This window comes from Adelges cooleyi, unplaced genomic scaffold (genome assembly GCF_023614345.1).
Source record: "Adelges cooleyi isolate 19-005CV unplaced genomic scaffold, UGA_ACOO_1.1 ACOO_flye_CR_arks_rails_tigmint_CR_PRNA_9, whole genome shotgun sequence".
Classification (NCBI taxonomy): Eukaryota; Metazoa; Arthropoda; class Insecta; order Hemiptera; family Adelgidae; genus Adelges; species Adelges cooleyi.
In genome coordinates, this window is record NW_026096579.1 from 2,215,091 (window position 1) to 2,230,875 (window position 15,785).

The window sequence follows — 15,785 nt, forward strand, 5'->3', positions numbered from 1 at the left end:
TTTCAAATATACTCGAGTCAAATCCATCTAAAACCCCTTTACTAACTTTGTTTTTAATGTATGCCCTGCAATATAACAATTGCGATAAAATTATTTTAAAATAAATAAATAGCCAACAAGTCAATGGTTTAATGTTTTCGTAAAATGTATTCGAGATAAGTAATAAATTGGTCAGGAGACGATAAGTCAATCCATAAATACTACGCTCGATAAAACTTTGTTTAAAGTTTTAACAAATTATCGATTATTTAAATACACTTCACTGCATAGGAATCCCATAAGTATTTAAATTTAGAATAAACATTTTCAAGGCGGAAACAAATTCAACATGAATAACACGAACAGTTTAAAAATCGTAACGCATTTCGTATCTAATTGTCCAAGAATAAAATAGACTACCCTGGCAGAACATTAACCATAAATTGTAAGCAATGATAATAATTTTACAGATATAATTTATATATTTTAGATAGAATCGATAACTAACCAACTTCATCTTTAATGGCAGTATAAGTGGTATGAATGCATGCATTGCTACATGCCAATTTTTGTTACTCGCCTATCCGTCTATTACAAATTATATGTATTAAGGAAAGACAACGGAAAATAACTTAATGTAAAATTAACGTCCTCATAAAACATTAAATCTGTTATTTTCATTTGGTCATTTGGATACGAATAATAATTATGCCCAAATAAAATATTATACTATTATTAATTTAAGATTATAAATCAATTACAAAATAATACTATCTACATTTTGTCTAAGTATCAATACAAATTAAGTGCGGTCGGACTTCGTTCGTTAGTTAACCTAACCGGAAGTGAAATTGCGTACAGATAAAAATAATACTACACTCTACCTGCATAGATAATTTTTAGAAGAATTTACACGGAGATACTTTTTAGGCAGCAGCAGTTACTACAAAACGATACCATCACAAAATTAAGGCCCGCCGCTTCGAGGTTTTCGTTCTAGTTTCACTCTTAGTAAAACCACAGCCTTAGAAAAACGCTACACTTACTACATTTCAAAGTGTTACATATGTTATTTTTTTTTAAAAATTATATTTTAGTGTATTTTTTACATATAAGTTATAAGTATTTATAATTTTTTAATTAATCACAACGAATGTGCAATGTTTTTATAAACGATTTTATTTAAAGTATAGCTATTACAGATATTTAAAAACATGACACTATCTAGGTTTAGTTGTGGTTTTTTTTTATCTCGACTTGATTAATTATGTACTTTAAAAAAATAAAATAAAATATTTTTTAAAAATAATAACATTAAAGCTAGGTGATCAAAATTCCAGCTTGTTTTGAAGTATGCTAAGTGTGGTGTAATACTATGGGAATTTGCGGCGTAACTTATTAGCCCACCATGCTGCTATGCTTGCCATATAATGTCCCTCTCTTGAAAATAAATCCCTACATACTATCTATTATAAAAATGTCTATTTTTTTTATTACAAATATATACAACTTTGTACAGTTAGTAGCAAACATGCTGCACTTTGAAACCAGGTGCGCCGTTTAGGGGGGGGGGGGCTAGGGGCCATGCCCCCGTAGAAATTTTACATTTTTATTTTTGACAGTACGCGTTGTCGCCATTCGGTTAGTTTGAGTTAAATGAGATAAATAATAAATTCAGCTGCAGTGGTAATTAACGTTTTTTTTCCTGTACAAACAAATATCGATAAGATAACCAAAATAATGAAATTTATGCATATCAAAAAATATTGCCCCCTCCCCTGGGCATAGAACCAAAGCCGACACTGCCTGGGGCCAGGTGCAAATACAATTTTGAGGCCCAACTGCATACATAAAACTATTTATGTTATAAAACTCATAATTAGAAGCCACCGAACATTGAATAATATTAAGTGTCAACTTGTGTCTCTGTCAAAACGTAGCATGTCTTAAACCCTCCATTTACCCAGCACTGAATCACTTATCATCAATTGTTACGTTAGACTATAGGTAATTTGATGGTCAATATTCGACACCGTCTTGTAAATGAGCACAATTGTATGCGATTTATCTCACTTCGAAAAGTAATATTTTGATTTAAGTTGTATGTATTCTATAACTACTTACCCCAAGTTAAAATGAATAGTAAGTGAATAAATTGCATTATAACTAACATAAATTACCCGAATAAAAAACCGTCCAGCAACAAAATCTCTACAATTTCAATTTTGTTTTTTAACAAATTAACAGTAAAATAAAATTGTAATACCTACTTCTGACTTACTAAAATAAAACAAAAAGCGTTTTTTTTAATGTGATATAAAAATCAGGATCCAAAAACTTGTTCTTTTATGCTACAACCTTCATTAAGCTTATGAATAAATTAATTTGTTTGCGAACATAAACTGATAAACATATTTAGAATAATATTATGTGCAACTGTTCGCGTGCATAACGTTTAGTAAAATAAATTATAATGCATACTGCTTGCGAACAAGAGATCGCAAGGAGCAAAACATAAAACAACCAGACAAACCCATGTAATTATGATGATGTAATTAAAAAAATGTATAATAATATACTTATGTACTCTAGAGCCAAAAAGTTATAGTAAATAAAGTTTGAACACTAACTGTTTTAACTACAGGAGTTAAGAGGACATCATACCATCATTTATTAATGAGTTAGGTATAGGCAATTTGTTGTAAAATCTTAACCTTGAGGTTAAACTGTGATCTGAAATTATTAGTTCCGTAATTAGAATTCTTTTTTTAGTAGTTTTTTTTTCTGACTATCACAGCATCAGTGGTTTTATAAAAAAAAAAATACTAAATAATAATGGTAGCAAATTTACTTTTTTTAAATAATGAGAACTATATCTAGGTTCTCTCGTCGGTTTCTTCATTTATACTAATAGCCCAATTTTATAATTTATATTTTAATTCTGTCATTTTTAAGTGCTTGTATTTAAGATAAAATTGAAGTTTTTAAAAAAAAAAAAAACGACGAGAAAACGTAGTTACAGTTTATTTCTTTTTAACAGTAACACGATTTTTTTCTATGACCATTTCGCTTTGACCTACGCGGTTTTTCATAAACACGTTTTTACGATTATTTTTAAAGGGTATGACGTCCTCTTAAGTTGTTTAGCTTCCATCAGTTTTGTAATATAAAATATTTTATATTACCTAATTATAATGGTTATATGACGTCCCAAACAAACAAATATAATTTTATGTTTTATATTTTTTTCGCTCACCACCAAAAAACATAATAAATAATAGTACTGTTCTTTGCGTTTCTATGATTTCGAACAAATATATAGAATATTTTTCTTTGTAGGTATGTAGTTTTGCACCCTCGAACCACAAACAAATACATGTCATATTGTATTTTGTAAAATTATGCTGGTAAGCGATATACAAACATAAATTTGACGTTATCGTTCAGTTACGATTTCCTGATTAAAATAGTACCTATATTTTTAATAAAAATATATTTTTAACTTCTTATATTTGTTTTAGTGTTTAAGCTAAATATTACAGGTTACCTACTTTCCATATGTTATTCTACATTAAATACTTTTATGAACCAACTATTTTAGTTTATAAATAACTTCAGGAGTTTAATGAATTTCTCATAACAACATCATAACCAAACGCAAAGAACTAACTAAATGAACAGCTGACATCATTTCTATTTGTTATCAGAAGTCGATAAGTAGGTCCTACTTGTTAAATTTATAGAACATTTTGAAAAAAGTTAAATATAAAACATATCCCCGAAACACTAACCACTCATTGCTGTGTACACTATTGCCTAGTTTTAGCCCCTGAAAAAATAATTACAAATTTAAGACTTTGGATTCGACTAGTAGGTGGTCGTTTCTTTCTTTTTAAAATAACTTCAGCATCACATCAGTCAAAGAAAATAAATATCGCTTTATATTATTTAACTAGTTTTAACTATCTACATATGTAATTAAATATATAATGTTATAAAATCAATTATATATATTATCAATTATAGCATTTATATAATATATAATATATAATTTATATATATATATATATATATATATATATATATGTATATTAACAATATTTAATTTTTTTTTAAACTTATTATTTTAATTAAACAAAAACTGACTTCAAATTTATATTTAGTGATAAGGTACTAGATGTAAATTGAAATAAGACATTGAATTGTGTCATAAATAAATATTGTTGTTATCTATGAGTGCAAAATCTAAACTGTATTTAACTTGGGAAATTATATAATTCCATTTAACATTTACATACCAATATCAATGATCAATCAACCAAAAAACTATATTAGTTGATCAACAGATATAAATTCAAATATAATATATTATGTTACATCGAGTTGTTATAATAATAACAATAACGTATAATAGAATATGAATAAGTGAATATCACAGTAATTCAAACTATAACAATCAATAATCAAGTTGTACGTTCATAAATGTAGAATTTTGATGAGCAACTTGGTATCTGGTATTGATTTAAAAAAACTTAATTACATTGGATAACTAATGCCTAAGAAAAATGAAGTAATATAAAGTATATTATTTTCTTTAATAAACAATGTTTTCAGCCAACATAACAAAAAGAAATACAAAAGTTTGAAAGGGATAGTGCTTACATCACTAGTACTGCCTCTCACACCAAGTTATTATTATTGAAAAACTTTTTAAACATGTTAAATAGGTATGTAATCGTAATATATCATAGTATTTCCTGAATTTAGGTGTTCCAATATAATAGCACAGAAAAGATTTCAATATTTTACAAGCATGGCATAAATTATACTTCAGAATCATCATCACAATAATAATAGTTATACATCGAGGTTCTATTAAAGAAGTAGAATTACTAACCTTGCTTTTTTTATCATTTGACTATGCAGCCCATTATACGGTTCTGCTACAAGTGTACTATCTCTAAGTGGCATACCTGTAAAATATATTACAATCATTCGACTACATTGCCTACACCTACCACAAATAGATATTAATATTTATTACAAAATATATTATGTAGAATTTACTTACCATTCAATACTGACAATGCATACTCGGCTGTGGGTGGATCCATAAAATCCACTGTGGCACATGCTCCACCGGACTTGAACATAATGGTGCCACACGGCAAATTTTTGCTATTAATTATCTGCCGAAGTGATGGTTCATCTAGGCCACGAATGTTGCGTACAAATAAAAGTTTACTCATGATCGTGTTAGTAAAACGTCAGAAGTAGGACTTGAAATGAATAATTAAGTTGAGAAAAAAAAGAAGAGAGAAAGAAGAAAAGGAAAAAACAAAAAAATAACAAAAACAGAATTTGAGTAATGTAATGTAATAATTTATACAAGGAAAATATAAGGATACCGAAACCGCTGATAAGGAATGGAAACGCAACGTTTTTCATATGTAACCTCAAATATGTGAGAAAAAAATTCCACAAACTGATATCAAAGGATTAAATGTACATTCTCCTTGGATCTTCGTGTTATTCTGTCTAAACAGATAACAACTTGATTAAATGGTATCAAACATTTATCTCAAATGTGGAATAACATTATATTATTATGAATTAATAATATTATGATTGATGAGACTTAATTCTTAAGTTTTTCGTCGGTGGTAAGTGGCAATTTAAAATTGTTAGATTTTTCCTATTAGTAACTATTGAGACTTATTAGTATGATTTAATACTGAAACAGTCAAATACAATTTACACGACAGTTATGGAGACTTATTTTCTTTACAATGGAAATCTGGGAACACAAGATTCAGTAATCGGTAAACATAATCAACATTCTAAACGTTTTCAAAACCAAAAACTCAAATTTTTACAACTTTACAGATTCTGATGATATTTTCGTAATAGAACAACCATTTGAATCTTACCAAAATGATGATCATCAAAGGGATCAAACAGAAAATAAAACTGTCCTTCCAGAATCTCGTAAGAATTTATTTGTTTAAATGTTAAAGAATTTTTAATTTGAATGACTTTAATATAATGTTAGCCCATATATCCTTCTACCTTTAAACCATTTTTGTATTTGGTTTTACAAATAAAAAAGTATAACTTTGCGTGTCTCAATCTAATTGTCTGTTTTCATTCATTTCTCATTGAGTAAATAGGATTTTTTTATTACTTTTATTCATTTTATGTGGGATATTCAAAAACTACTAGGCAATTTTAATATGTTTAGTAATTATTTATTATTTTGTAACCAACAACAATTATACATTTTGTTAGGTATAAGGACATGGCGAGAATGGAGCCAATTTGAAACCAAAATTCTTATGGACATGTACAGACGAAATTCAACACAGGTTGGCCCAACCAAAAAGTTTAAAAGTAAAAAAGAAATGTTTGGTTTTATTGCACAGTCATTATCTGAAAGACTCAACATTACCAGAAGTGCTCATCAATGTGAAAACAGGTAAATACAAACCATTAAACAAGCCTTCGCTTTTTCAAAATTCAACTAAAACAGCATCTACATAAAATTTGCTTGGTTTCAATTTTTTAATAGCAATAATAAGTACCTACTACATCTTCATATAAATCCAAAAAATGAAAATTTTTTTTTAATCAATACTTTACATCATGCTTATAATTTCTAGGTACAAAACTGTAGTAAATCAACGGAAAAGCGGATATTTTGATAGGGTTTTACTAGGAAAGAAGACGACCAACACACCAAAAATATTAGATGAAAACGAAAAATCTTTAAACGCCGCTACAGCATCCGTATCTGCCGATCATGACTATAATGGAAAAAATTTGTCCATGGAAGGTACAATACCAGAACATTCAATAACATAAATAATGAGTTATATTTCATCATTTCCTCTGATCAATTAATATAGGTTTAAACATTACTAAATTCATTTCCAATGAATGGGGTGTTGAGGATACCAGACTGCTCATGGACTTGTACAAAAAAAATATATCTAAAGTTGGCTTACACAGGACTTTTAGAACGAAACTTAAAATGTTTGAATTTATATCAAAATCATTGAGTGACATGCTTCATATTACCAGAAGTGCTGAACAGTGTATTAATAGGTGAGAATTAAGGTACAGTTATGTACAAGTTACTAATATTTAAGTATTCAACTTTAATCTAATGTACATTGTATAATAAATTTATACATTTTTCAGGTACAAAACTATCATGCGGAGGAAACACATTAAACTCGATATTGCAACCTCCATTGATGAGTTTAAAGAAGAAAATTCAAACTCTTCTTTTCAAATTCCAAACTTAAACTCTTTATGTGATATTAAATTAATAGACGGTAATCAAATTTAATGTTGTGAATATTTAGATTTGGTGTAAAACTAAAAGTTAACTTAGTTTACTAAAACACCAAATCATTTACATTGGGGATAGAGCCACTCTACAATTACTGAATAATGACAATTTACACACTAACGGATGAGTCTCAACATAAGTTTCTCATTGAAGCTCCCAAATTTTGTATACAATCTTTTTGAAAAACTTTTCATTTACACATAAATACGGTCATGTTAGTTTAGCTAATTTTGTTATTTTTAAAGAAAATGGTTCTATACAATTGTAAATAATTTTCCAAAAAAAAAAGGTAGATTATTTATTTGTGTTTAAGACCCATTTGCAGCTGCTGTTAACATGCCACATATGAAAATATTTAATCAAATATAACGTTTCACATATAGGTGTATGATAAGCGCACATACCATATTCGTTAGGTGTGAAACAGCCTTAACTCTATTAATCATTTGTTATAGTGGTTACTTTATATTTTAATACTTACTGGTATAATAATTATCCAACAGATTCCGGTGAATACGAACAAAATTCTCATTTAGAAGCCAAACAAATGTACAGGAACGTCATAAAGAAAACTGGAACTCCTCCAAAATGTCAATTCGAAGAATTAGAAACCAGACAAGAAACAGAGTTAACGAGGACTCTAAAAGAAATCGCTGACCAAAAAGAGAAGACATTACTGAAAATTGCAGCCAACAGAGAAGTAGCTGAAGAGCGCAGGCATCAGGAAACAATGGCTTTAATTAGACAACTCGGTATAACATATTTATCAACAATCGATCCATAAGCAAAAAAAAAAAACTAATGTTAAAGTATAATTTTTTACAGGGGAAAACATTCTTCGTTGTATTGGAAACCCCACTTTTGATACGTCCGAACATCATTACTAGAATTATAAACTTGTTTTAAATTTGTTTAATGTATCATATTATTATCTATATATTAGTTGGTTTTTAAATAAAAAAAAAAAAGGTTATTTTTTATGACTCAAGATGGTAGACTGATTTAGGTATTAAGATTGTTATTGTGTATAATTAAAATTAATGATTACTAATGAAAAGTTTAACAGGTTCAAAGCCTCGGCAGACACATTAAGATAAAACTATAACGGACTCCTGTGTCTTATGGCGCTGAACCTGTTTATAAAATTAGCCTGTTACAAATCGAAATAAACCAAATACTTCATTCGTAATACTGTGAGTTGTATAATACATGTTGTAAATAGGAAAGATCAATAATGGATAACCGTGTTCTTAAATAAAAAGGTTTACGTTTTATATATTTATAGATAGTGATAAATCATAATACTATAATTACAGCTATATAAATGATAAAAATAAATGAACAGTCTCTTAATATTAGTAGTAATTAATACATGTGTACATAAATATATTTCAACACAACAGACAACAGACAGAGTAAAAAAAAATAATGTATCTTTCTTATTAGCACTGATTGTGGAGAGTATTGTTGATGTACAATTGATGTAAATAATAAAAATGTTTATATTACATTATATTTTGTATAAAATAATTTGCTTATTCAACACATTGGTAAATACAGCTTTACAATTTCATTGTTAAAAAATGATATTAAGCTTAATAATTTACACACGCAAAGTTAACATTACATTAAAATCTCAGTTCGAAAACTGATTTCCAAAATTACATACACTTTTGTAACTAACTAATAAGTACTAATTAACTGCAAGTGTTGACTCATTATACAAAAATCTGTAAGCAGTTAGGGTAGATTTATTTGAGCATTGCAACATAAAAAATATATATCTATATAATTGTTTTTTTATCTGGTGTTTTGCTTATGATTCTAAGTTAAATAAGTGAATATTAATGCACATTACCTATACGTAACATAAAACATGAGTCACTTATTCACACATTAAAAACAAAATAAACGATGATTGAAACCCATAATATCAAAGAAATCACAGAAAAAAAATACCATATAGGTTTGTGTAATTGAAACGTTAAATAAATCCATAAAATCAACACTTTTAAATTGCTGTAATATTAGAACCAAATTACTTTAGAGATATATTTGTACAACACATCACGAGCCCAATCGCAGGGTTAGATATTCACTTATTTAAAAAAAAAAAATAGAAATAATAAAGAAATAAACTTAAATATTATACTGTAAACAAAATGTATACTTTTTACAAATGAGACGCAATTTATATTTCTTTTTCGTTAAGGAATGAATTGTTATTTTTTGTGGCTTGAGGTTAGCAGCATATTAACCATCTTCTTTCGGGGGTGTAAACCAACCTAAAATAAAAAGAATTAAATTTAATCAAAATGTAACTAAAAACAATAAAAAAAGTAAGTTAAAATCATGTTTATAATCAATACATTTTTTTTTTTATAAAACGGTCCAACTGATAAATATGTTCAATATGTTCTGTATGAATAAAAAAGACCATAAAATATTATTTGAATACACTGACAGCAAAACTGCAAGTTTATTGATTAAGCAACGTTTATTGTCAAAACGACCATTTGATTTTAAGACACAAACGACATTATTCTCTTTTGATTATTGATTATTCCCACATACTTACAATAATATTTTTTGAATTATTGTGATTTAGACTAAGCGAAAACATTACAAATTTATTAATAGCTAAGAGTTGTATTAGGTCATAAGTAACATATTATGATACATTAATAATATTTTGGGCTTGGACCAAAACTAACAAATACAAAAATCAATTAATAGAATGTAAGCGCCAATATAATTTTTATTTCTATTTTTCAACTGAAATACTATATATAGATAAAAACAAAATGTGTTCAATGAAGGTCATATTTTTGCTAGTATACTACACTATAACTATTTAAACATATTATTGAAAGGTTATTTCTATGCTCTTTTATAAAATTGTTTAATAACCAAACCTTTTAATAAATAGGGAACCCTCTTAAATTGCTGATAAAAAATAATACAGTTATGTATGTTATATTATAGAACTTTAATAAAAGGTAAACTTTTAAACAAATAGGTGAGCGATATTTTTTTTACTTGTTAAAAATGAATGTTATAGAATTTAATAAAAACTAAAAAACGTACACAATTTAAATTGCAGTGTAATTTTTTGTATATTTTTAGATGAGCTAGTTTTAGTGTTAATATAACAAACAAAAAACTAAAAACTTACCATTTTTTTCATGTATTTGCACAAGAGATTTGAAAGATTGCTGTGCCCTGGCTAATGAATATTGACCCTAAAGACATAAATTGCGTTGTTAATATTATATCAAATCTATAGTGAAGTACCGATATATCAAAGCATTAAATTGATTATTCAATTCTGTGAAATATTAAACAGAAAATTGTAAGCACCTACAGTTCAGAGAAATTAATCGATGAACTTTTTAATATTTTTCTACCCAGAAGCAAGATTTAAATGTAACTAAGAGTCGATAACATGTCTATTGATACAACTACACATTAATACAGTAGTTGGAAGACTAATAAGCAATATTTCTACCCAAAGAGAATTACATAGTTTATTGGTTCTTATTTGTGATTGAAGTTAACCGTTATAAACTAAGTAATAATCTATCTAAACAATATTATATGTATTATTTATGCATTTTTAATGCTATTTATGAAAAATATAATGAAACATACTATTGGGTTTGTTGCATGGGATACCTGGTTCATTGATTTTGGTACACCAAACTGAATTCTAGCTTTCCCTTTGACCAGAGTGGCTGCAATTTGCATAATTACTGCTTCAACAGTATAAGCTGAACTCCAACCTTGTTTAGTAAGTAATTCCATACAAATAGCTCCACCAACTAGCACATAGCCGCCTTGTATTATAGGATGAACTACGCGTACAAATGGTGGTTCAAAAGGGTACGTCTCTTTGAACGTAATGTTCAATAGTACAAAGTCTTTTCCTTCTTTCTCCTTAAGCTTTTGTAAATCGTGATACAAAGCTGAGTCTGGATCAACAGTCATCAACTTGATGTTCCATTCATAAATACTGTCACACACAAGATCCACACTATACATGCCTATTAAAATATTACAACAAAATCAAACAGGTAATTTAGTTATTGATAAACTTAGTAAAAACAAAATACCTTTCTTAAAACTATCAGATCTGTAAATATCTCTGAGTTCTTTCATTAGACGATCAGTAGCTTGAACAGATCCAGTAACAGCTCCTTTTAAATAATCTTGCCTTTGATTTTGGCGTAGCCTTTCTAGAGTCTCCAAGTGTTGAACTTCCATATCATCAACCTGAAGTTAAAAGTACCAAATTTTGAATGACTTAATATTTTCGAGGAACTAAAGACTATATTAAATAATAATATATAAGTTATTAACCTGTTTTTTGGTAGACTCGGCAGTGGGTTCTTCCATTTCTAATTGTATATATTCCTCGACTTCTTCTTCGTCTTCATCGTCATCATCTTCTTCATCTGTTAATTTACTAGAACACGAAGTTGAAGTTGATGCCCCTGAATTACAGGGCATTTGTATCAGTCTTTGAAGTTCGGACGGCTCAGATAAACAATATGTACGGCAAAGTTCACTGATTAATATACCAACTTGGTTAATTACCTATTTATAACAAATTAATCAAATAATAATTAAAATTTTAATGACATAAATTATAGCTCTAACATAATATCAACCATTTAATTAGGATAAAATTTAATTTAGAACAATGTGTTAAATTTATTTCAATTGGTTCATTCTAAGAGGATGGCACAATCCTCAAATTTTTTGATTCAATTTATTTAAAACATTTTTCACAATTTTTCTTTAGTTAATAGTCCTAAAATTTTGATCGCACTTAATAAACAATATTATAAAAAGTAAATTATCTGATATTTTAGATACTGTTATTAAATGTTTGATTAAAGTAATTAAAAACAGAAAAAAATAAGTTTTAAGCAATTAATAAAAATAAAGCTATAAGAAATATCAACAAAAACAGATAAAGTGTATAATTTTTTGGCTTCGATGCAATTTTATAATTTTATACATTAAACTTTTCAATAAGATTTCTATAATGGAAAAATCAAATTGTTTAGCATATATTTAAATAATATTATATTAATAATACTATACTTAACAATTATTATCAAATGTATGTAATTTTGAAATGTTGAAGTGATACAATATATATCAACAATTAACATTATATACAATATTAATTAGAGGTAAATAACTAACTAAATATCTACATTGTTATTGTATATTTACTATTTAGGTATAAATTAAATTATTGTATTAAAACAAATGCGCTACCTACTTCTAAAATGTACTCATACAAACTGCAAGCATGTTTAGTGAACAAATTATACAGGATCATTTAAATACATTTTTCAATTACATAAATGTATTTTGATATGTTGCCCAAATAATATGCATTGTAATATTATTATATTATAAAGTACATACATGATTATCGAGTCCGGATGTTTGGCCTAGTTTTTCAATAGCATTGGTCACTTTACAGTCATCAGTATCGGCAAACCATACCGGAGGTGTTCCCGGATACGTTTCCTAAATAAAATATTTTAGGGATAGATAATTTGATTGAATACATTATACGTTCAATGCAATTAACTGATTAGAGCATACTACATACCGTGATGTTGCCGATAATTTCAAACTGACGACCGGTAGGTCCGACAAATCTGCATATCACCTCATCAACAGTGGCAGTGTGTACTTGAAAACGATCATGGTTTTTTGGGAATGTCGACTCCAGTACTTTGATCTCCTGTTTCAGCACGTTCAAACAAGCCATTATTAAACGGTCTGCATTGATCCCCGCAACCGCAAATGGTAATTATTTGTGCAGACAATGTTGCGGTGCAATTTTAAGTAGCAGAAAATCTATGGTCACGGGCACCACGGACGTGCACGGACAATGCAATTGAAAACAGGACAATTGTGATCGTCGTCAATGTAATTTGTACATTTGGTCATGTCTTGTTGATAATATATTGCACATTGATAGTAATAATTATTCTTCCGATTTCCGTAAATTGTAAATTGTAATAATCTCGTGTATACAAATATTTAGACAAAAAATAATCACTAACCGCTGTCTGCAACTACCACTTGCTACAGTATCGTCAGGTACATCAAAATTGTCTCTTCGGAAACAAAAAGAAAAACGTGGGGAATAGATAAAGGATCATTATTATTATTTTTTCCAAAACGAAAAAAATTACGATCAGGTGGTAGCACTCACTGTACAATTCTGCAAGTAACCAGTTTACCAATAGAGCGCGCGCCCTATACATAACTGATATTTCCATCATGACAAATTAACAAGGCGGGTTGCTACCACTTTTCCCAAATTGCATAAATTGCCAATATCTATCACGAGTTTTTATCAGTGGGCAGAATTCAAACTGATAAAGACGGCAGGTCACCGGGTGTTGGGCACTCGCTCCGGTAAACCAAAAATATACTAGGTTTGCAAGCTATATTATCTAGGAGGAGGTTACAGGTTTTTAAATTGAAGTTAAAAAGATCTGATAAGAAAGAAACTTGTCATTGGAAACAAGTGCACAATGGAAAAAATGGTCCTTGATAGTAACGCATGCAATTTGGGAAAAGTGGTGCTATCCCAACAAAATTACTATAGCCTATAGAGTACTTTGGGTCTAATTTTGAATCACGTACTTGTCACTTGGTCACTATTTTCGACCCAAGTATTTGAGATCTAAATTCGACCCAATTGCTTTGTCACTATTTTCGATATTATAGGTTGTAATATATTTAGATCCCCTCCCTTGGCCTTTTTTTTTTTTTTTGTAATATTAGGTATAAACCGAATAGATCCCGCATTATCGGTTAGGACTTAGGTGATCAGTGATATAAGTCACATCATAGCATTCAGAGCATTTCACAAATTTTTGGGGGGGACTATAAATAATTTTGGGGTAACTTACTCCAAAAAACTTTAATAGTCTATATAATGCTTTAGGGAAAAAAATATATTTTATATCCCCCTCAAGAAAATTCTATATACACCTCTGTGATGCACACTGTCTTAGATCAGCGGGGGTTTCCGACGTTCATCAAGCCATCTTACCACTCAGTTATAATTTCCATCCCTTTCTAAAATTGACATATATTTTATATAAAAAAAAAGTCGAGGATTCAATCTAACCACTTTTCAAAACTATCAAAATGGCATGAGCCAAAAATTTCAAAAATATTTTTCAAATTTATGTTTTGGGGGTAAAAATGGTGACGTAATTTCATATATTTTTATTATTATTATTACTATTATCTTTATTAACGGAAAAACTCCATTTACAAAACAATATATATAGATATATATATAAAATTGGGTAGTGATACAGATACAATAAAATTTGGTACGAATAATATAAAATTCACATTTAATTAAATATATAACAAGTACATATTATGTGGTATACAATTTACAGCCATAATTAATTATTAACTAAAATTAATATCCATAGTGTTTCCTATAGTCATCAGTATATTCGTAGGTGATGATTTTGAGTATGCTTTAGAAACATTATTGATTAAAAAACTATCTCGATTTCTGGTGGATTTGGTATTAATTCGAAAATTTAATCGTTCCAGTAAATAAGGGCAATCTATAAAGTTATTTAATAGTTTTAATAAAAATGAAAATTGAAGGTTAGGTACTTCTTCTTGTATTTAACGATTTCGATTTAACGATTTAAAGTCTTTCGACTTTAAAAGCTAAAAAACGAAGAAAACGATTCTGAACAGCTTCGAGATTATGATTTACCCCTATGGTATTAGAAGACTAAATAAGGGATGCATATTCTAATCGGGATCTGACAAATGCAAAATAAATATTTTTAATGGCATTAAAATTATTAAAATTTGTACAAGTTCGTGTAATTAAACCAAGATTTTGAAACGCTTTATTGGTTATTCTATCAATGTGTTCATTAAAACATAGTTTAGAATCAAACGTAGTTCCTAAGTTGGTAAATGAATCTACTAATTCAATAGAAACATTGTTAAATTTATAATCAAAATGAACATGAGATTTTTTAATATTAAATGATAATATTTTGCATTTGTTGTGCTTCAATGAAGCACAAACCATTTAAATAACACCAATCATTTAAGTTATCTAAATCTAATTGTAAAGTACAGAATAAATGCTAAGAAACTAGTTGTTCTTGAATCCTAAGCGACCACTTTTCTTTTGTGTAAAAATTTAAAAAAAAACGGGCGAACATTAAAAAAGTTCAACTTTTGAATATTTAGATGGAAACACTTGGCGTGGATTGCCCCGTAAGTATGTTTTAACACTGGAAAATTAGGTGTAACGTCCTCTTAATGAGTCATGACTTTCATGATGGGTATACAATTCAAATTTAAAATTTATTATGATGTTAAACGAAAATATTTTTTTGGGGAGCGTGCCTTAACGTCTCAT

General features: G+C 28.2%; 3 protein-coding genes across 10 annotated transcripts in view; 1 reads left to right on the forward strand and 2 right to left on the reverse strand.

Moving 5' to 3' along the window:
- LOC126847120 (insulin-like growth factor 2 mRNA-binding protein 2) overlaps positions 1-5,374 on the reverse strand; it is a 38,305-nt gene extending 32,931 nt beyond the window's left edge. For 3 of the 4 annotated variants that reach the window (XM_050587186.1, XM_050587185.1, XM_050587182.1), the window contains exons 1-2: positions 5,051-5,374; positions 4,877-4,952 (exon numbers count right to left, since the gene is read on the reverse strand). In XM_050587186.1, coding sequence (XP_050443143.1) covers positions 4,877-4,952; positions 5,051-5,228 — 254 coding nt within the window. In that variant the 5' untranslated portion in view covers positions 5,229-5,374. The remainder of the gene's footprint in view (positions 1-4,876; positions 4,953-5,050) is intronic. The other variant, XM_050587184.1, reaches the window with a different exon arrangement.
- A 208-nt stretch (positions 5,375-5,582) lies between these two features.
- LOC126847121 (uncharacterized) lies at positions 5,583-8,821 on the forward strand. 4 transcript variants are annotated; one of them, XM_050587191.1, is made up of 9 exons: positions 5,593-5,642; positions 5,723-5,801; positions 5,866-5,967; positions 6,268-6,454; positions 6,639-6,811; positions 6,885-7,083; positions 7,180-7,316; positions 7,837-8,085; positions 8,159-8,765. In XM_050587191.1, the coding sequence occupies exons 2-9, from the start codon at positions 5,747-5,749 to the stop codon at positions 8,218-8,220; spliced, it is 1,164 nt and encodes a 387-aa protein (XP_050443148.1). In that variant the 5' UTR covers positions 5,593-5,642; positions 5,723-5,746; the 3' UTR covers positions 8,221-8,765. The 4 variants fall into 4 exon arrangements, with proteins under 4 accessions (XP_050443150.1, XP_050443149.1, XP_050443147.1 ...); XM_050587193.1 differs by having other exon boundaries at positions 5,583-5,801; positions 5,890-5,967; positions 8,159-8,821; XM_050587192.1 differs by having other exon boundaries at positions 5,584-5,801; positions 6,639-6,789; positions 6,884-7,083; positions 8,159-8,803.
- Positions 8,736-13,505, reverse strand: LOC126847122 (ubiquitin-conjugating enzyme E2 Q2). Of its 2 annotated transcripts, none has more exons than XM_050587196.1 (7): positions 12,966-13,505; positions 12,776-12,880; positions 11,693-11,929; positions 11,446-11,605; positions 11,009-11,376; positions 10,509-10,575; positions 8,736-9,618 (listed from the first exon to the last, which is right to left on the reverse strand). In XM_050587196.1, exons 1-7 carry the CDS (start codon positions 13,125-13,127, stop codon positions 9,587-9,589), a joined length of 1,131 nt encoding a protein of 376 aa, XP_050443153.1. In that variant the 5' UTR covers positions 13,128-13,505; the 3' UTR covers positions 8,736-9,586. The 2 variants fall into 2 exon arrangements, with proteins under 2 accessions (XP_050443153.1, XP_050443152.1); XM_050587195.1 differs by having other exon boundaries at positions 8,737-9,618; positions 10,985-11,376; positions 12,966-13,504.
- Between the last annotated feature and the right edge of the window lie 2,280 nt (positions 13,506-15,785).

What these genes read in the sequence shown, in the direction of transcription:
- LOC126847122 (XM_050587195.1), bottom strand. Translation starts at nt 13,127, where the DNA reads ATGGCTTGTTTGAACGTGCTGAAACAGGAGATCAAAGTACTGGAGTCG. An exon ending in AAATTATCGGCAACATCACG is followed by an intron (nt 12,881 to 12,965) that starts GTATGTAGTATG and finishes TATTTTATTTAG; the next exon opens with GAAACGTATCCGGGAACACC. An exon ending in ATCTGATAGTTTTAAGAAAG is followed by an intron (nt 11,377 to 11,445) that starts GTATTTTGTTTT and finishes ATATTTTAATAG; the next exon opens with GCATGTATAGTGTGGATCTT.
- LOC126847121 (XM_050587190.1), top strand. Translation starts at nt 5,747, where the DNA reads ATGGAGACTTATTTTCTTTACAATGGAAATCTGGGAACACAAGATTCA. An exon ending in AACACAAGATTCAGTAATCG is followed by an intron (nt 5,802 to 5,865) that starts GTAAACATAATC and finishes ACAACTTTACAG; the next exon opens with ATTCTGATGATATTTTCGTA. An exon ending in TGATATTAAATTAATAGACG is followed by an intron (nt 7,317 to 7,836) that starts GTAATCAAATTT and finishes ATTATCCAACAG; the next exon opens with ATTCCGGTGAATACGAACAA.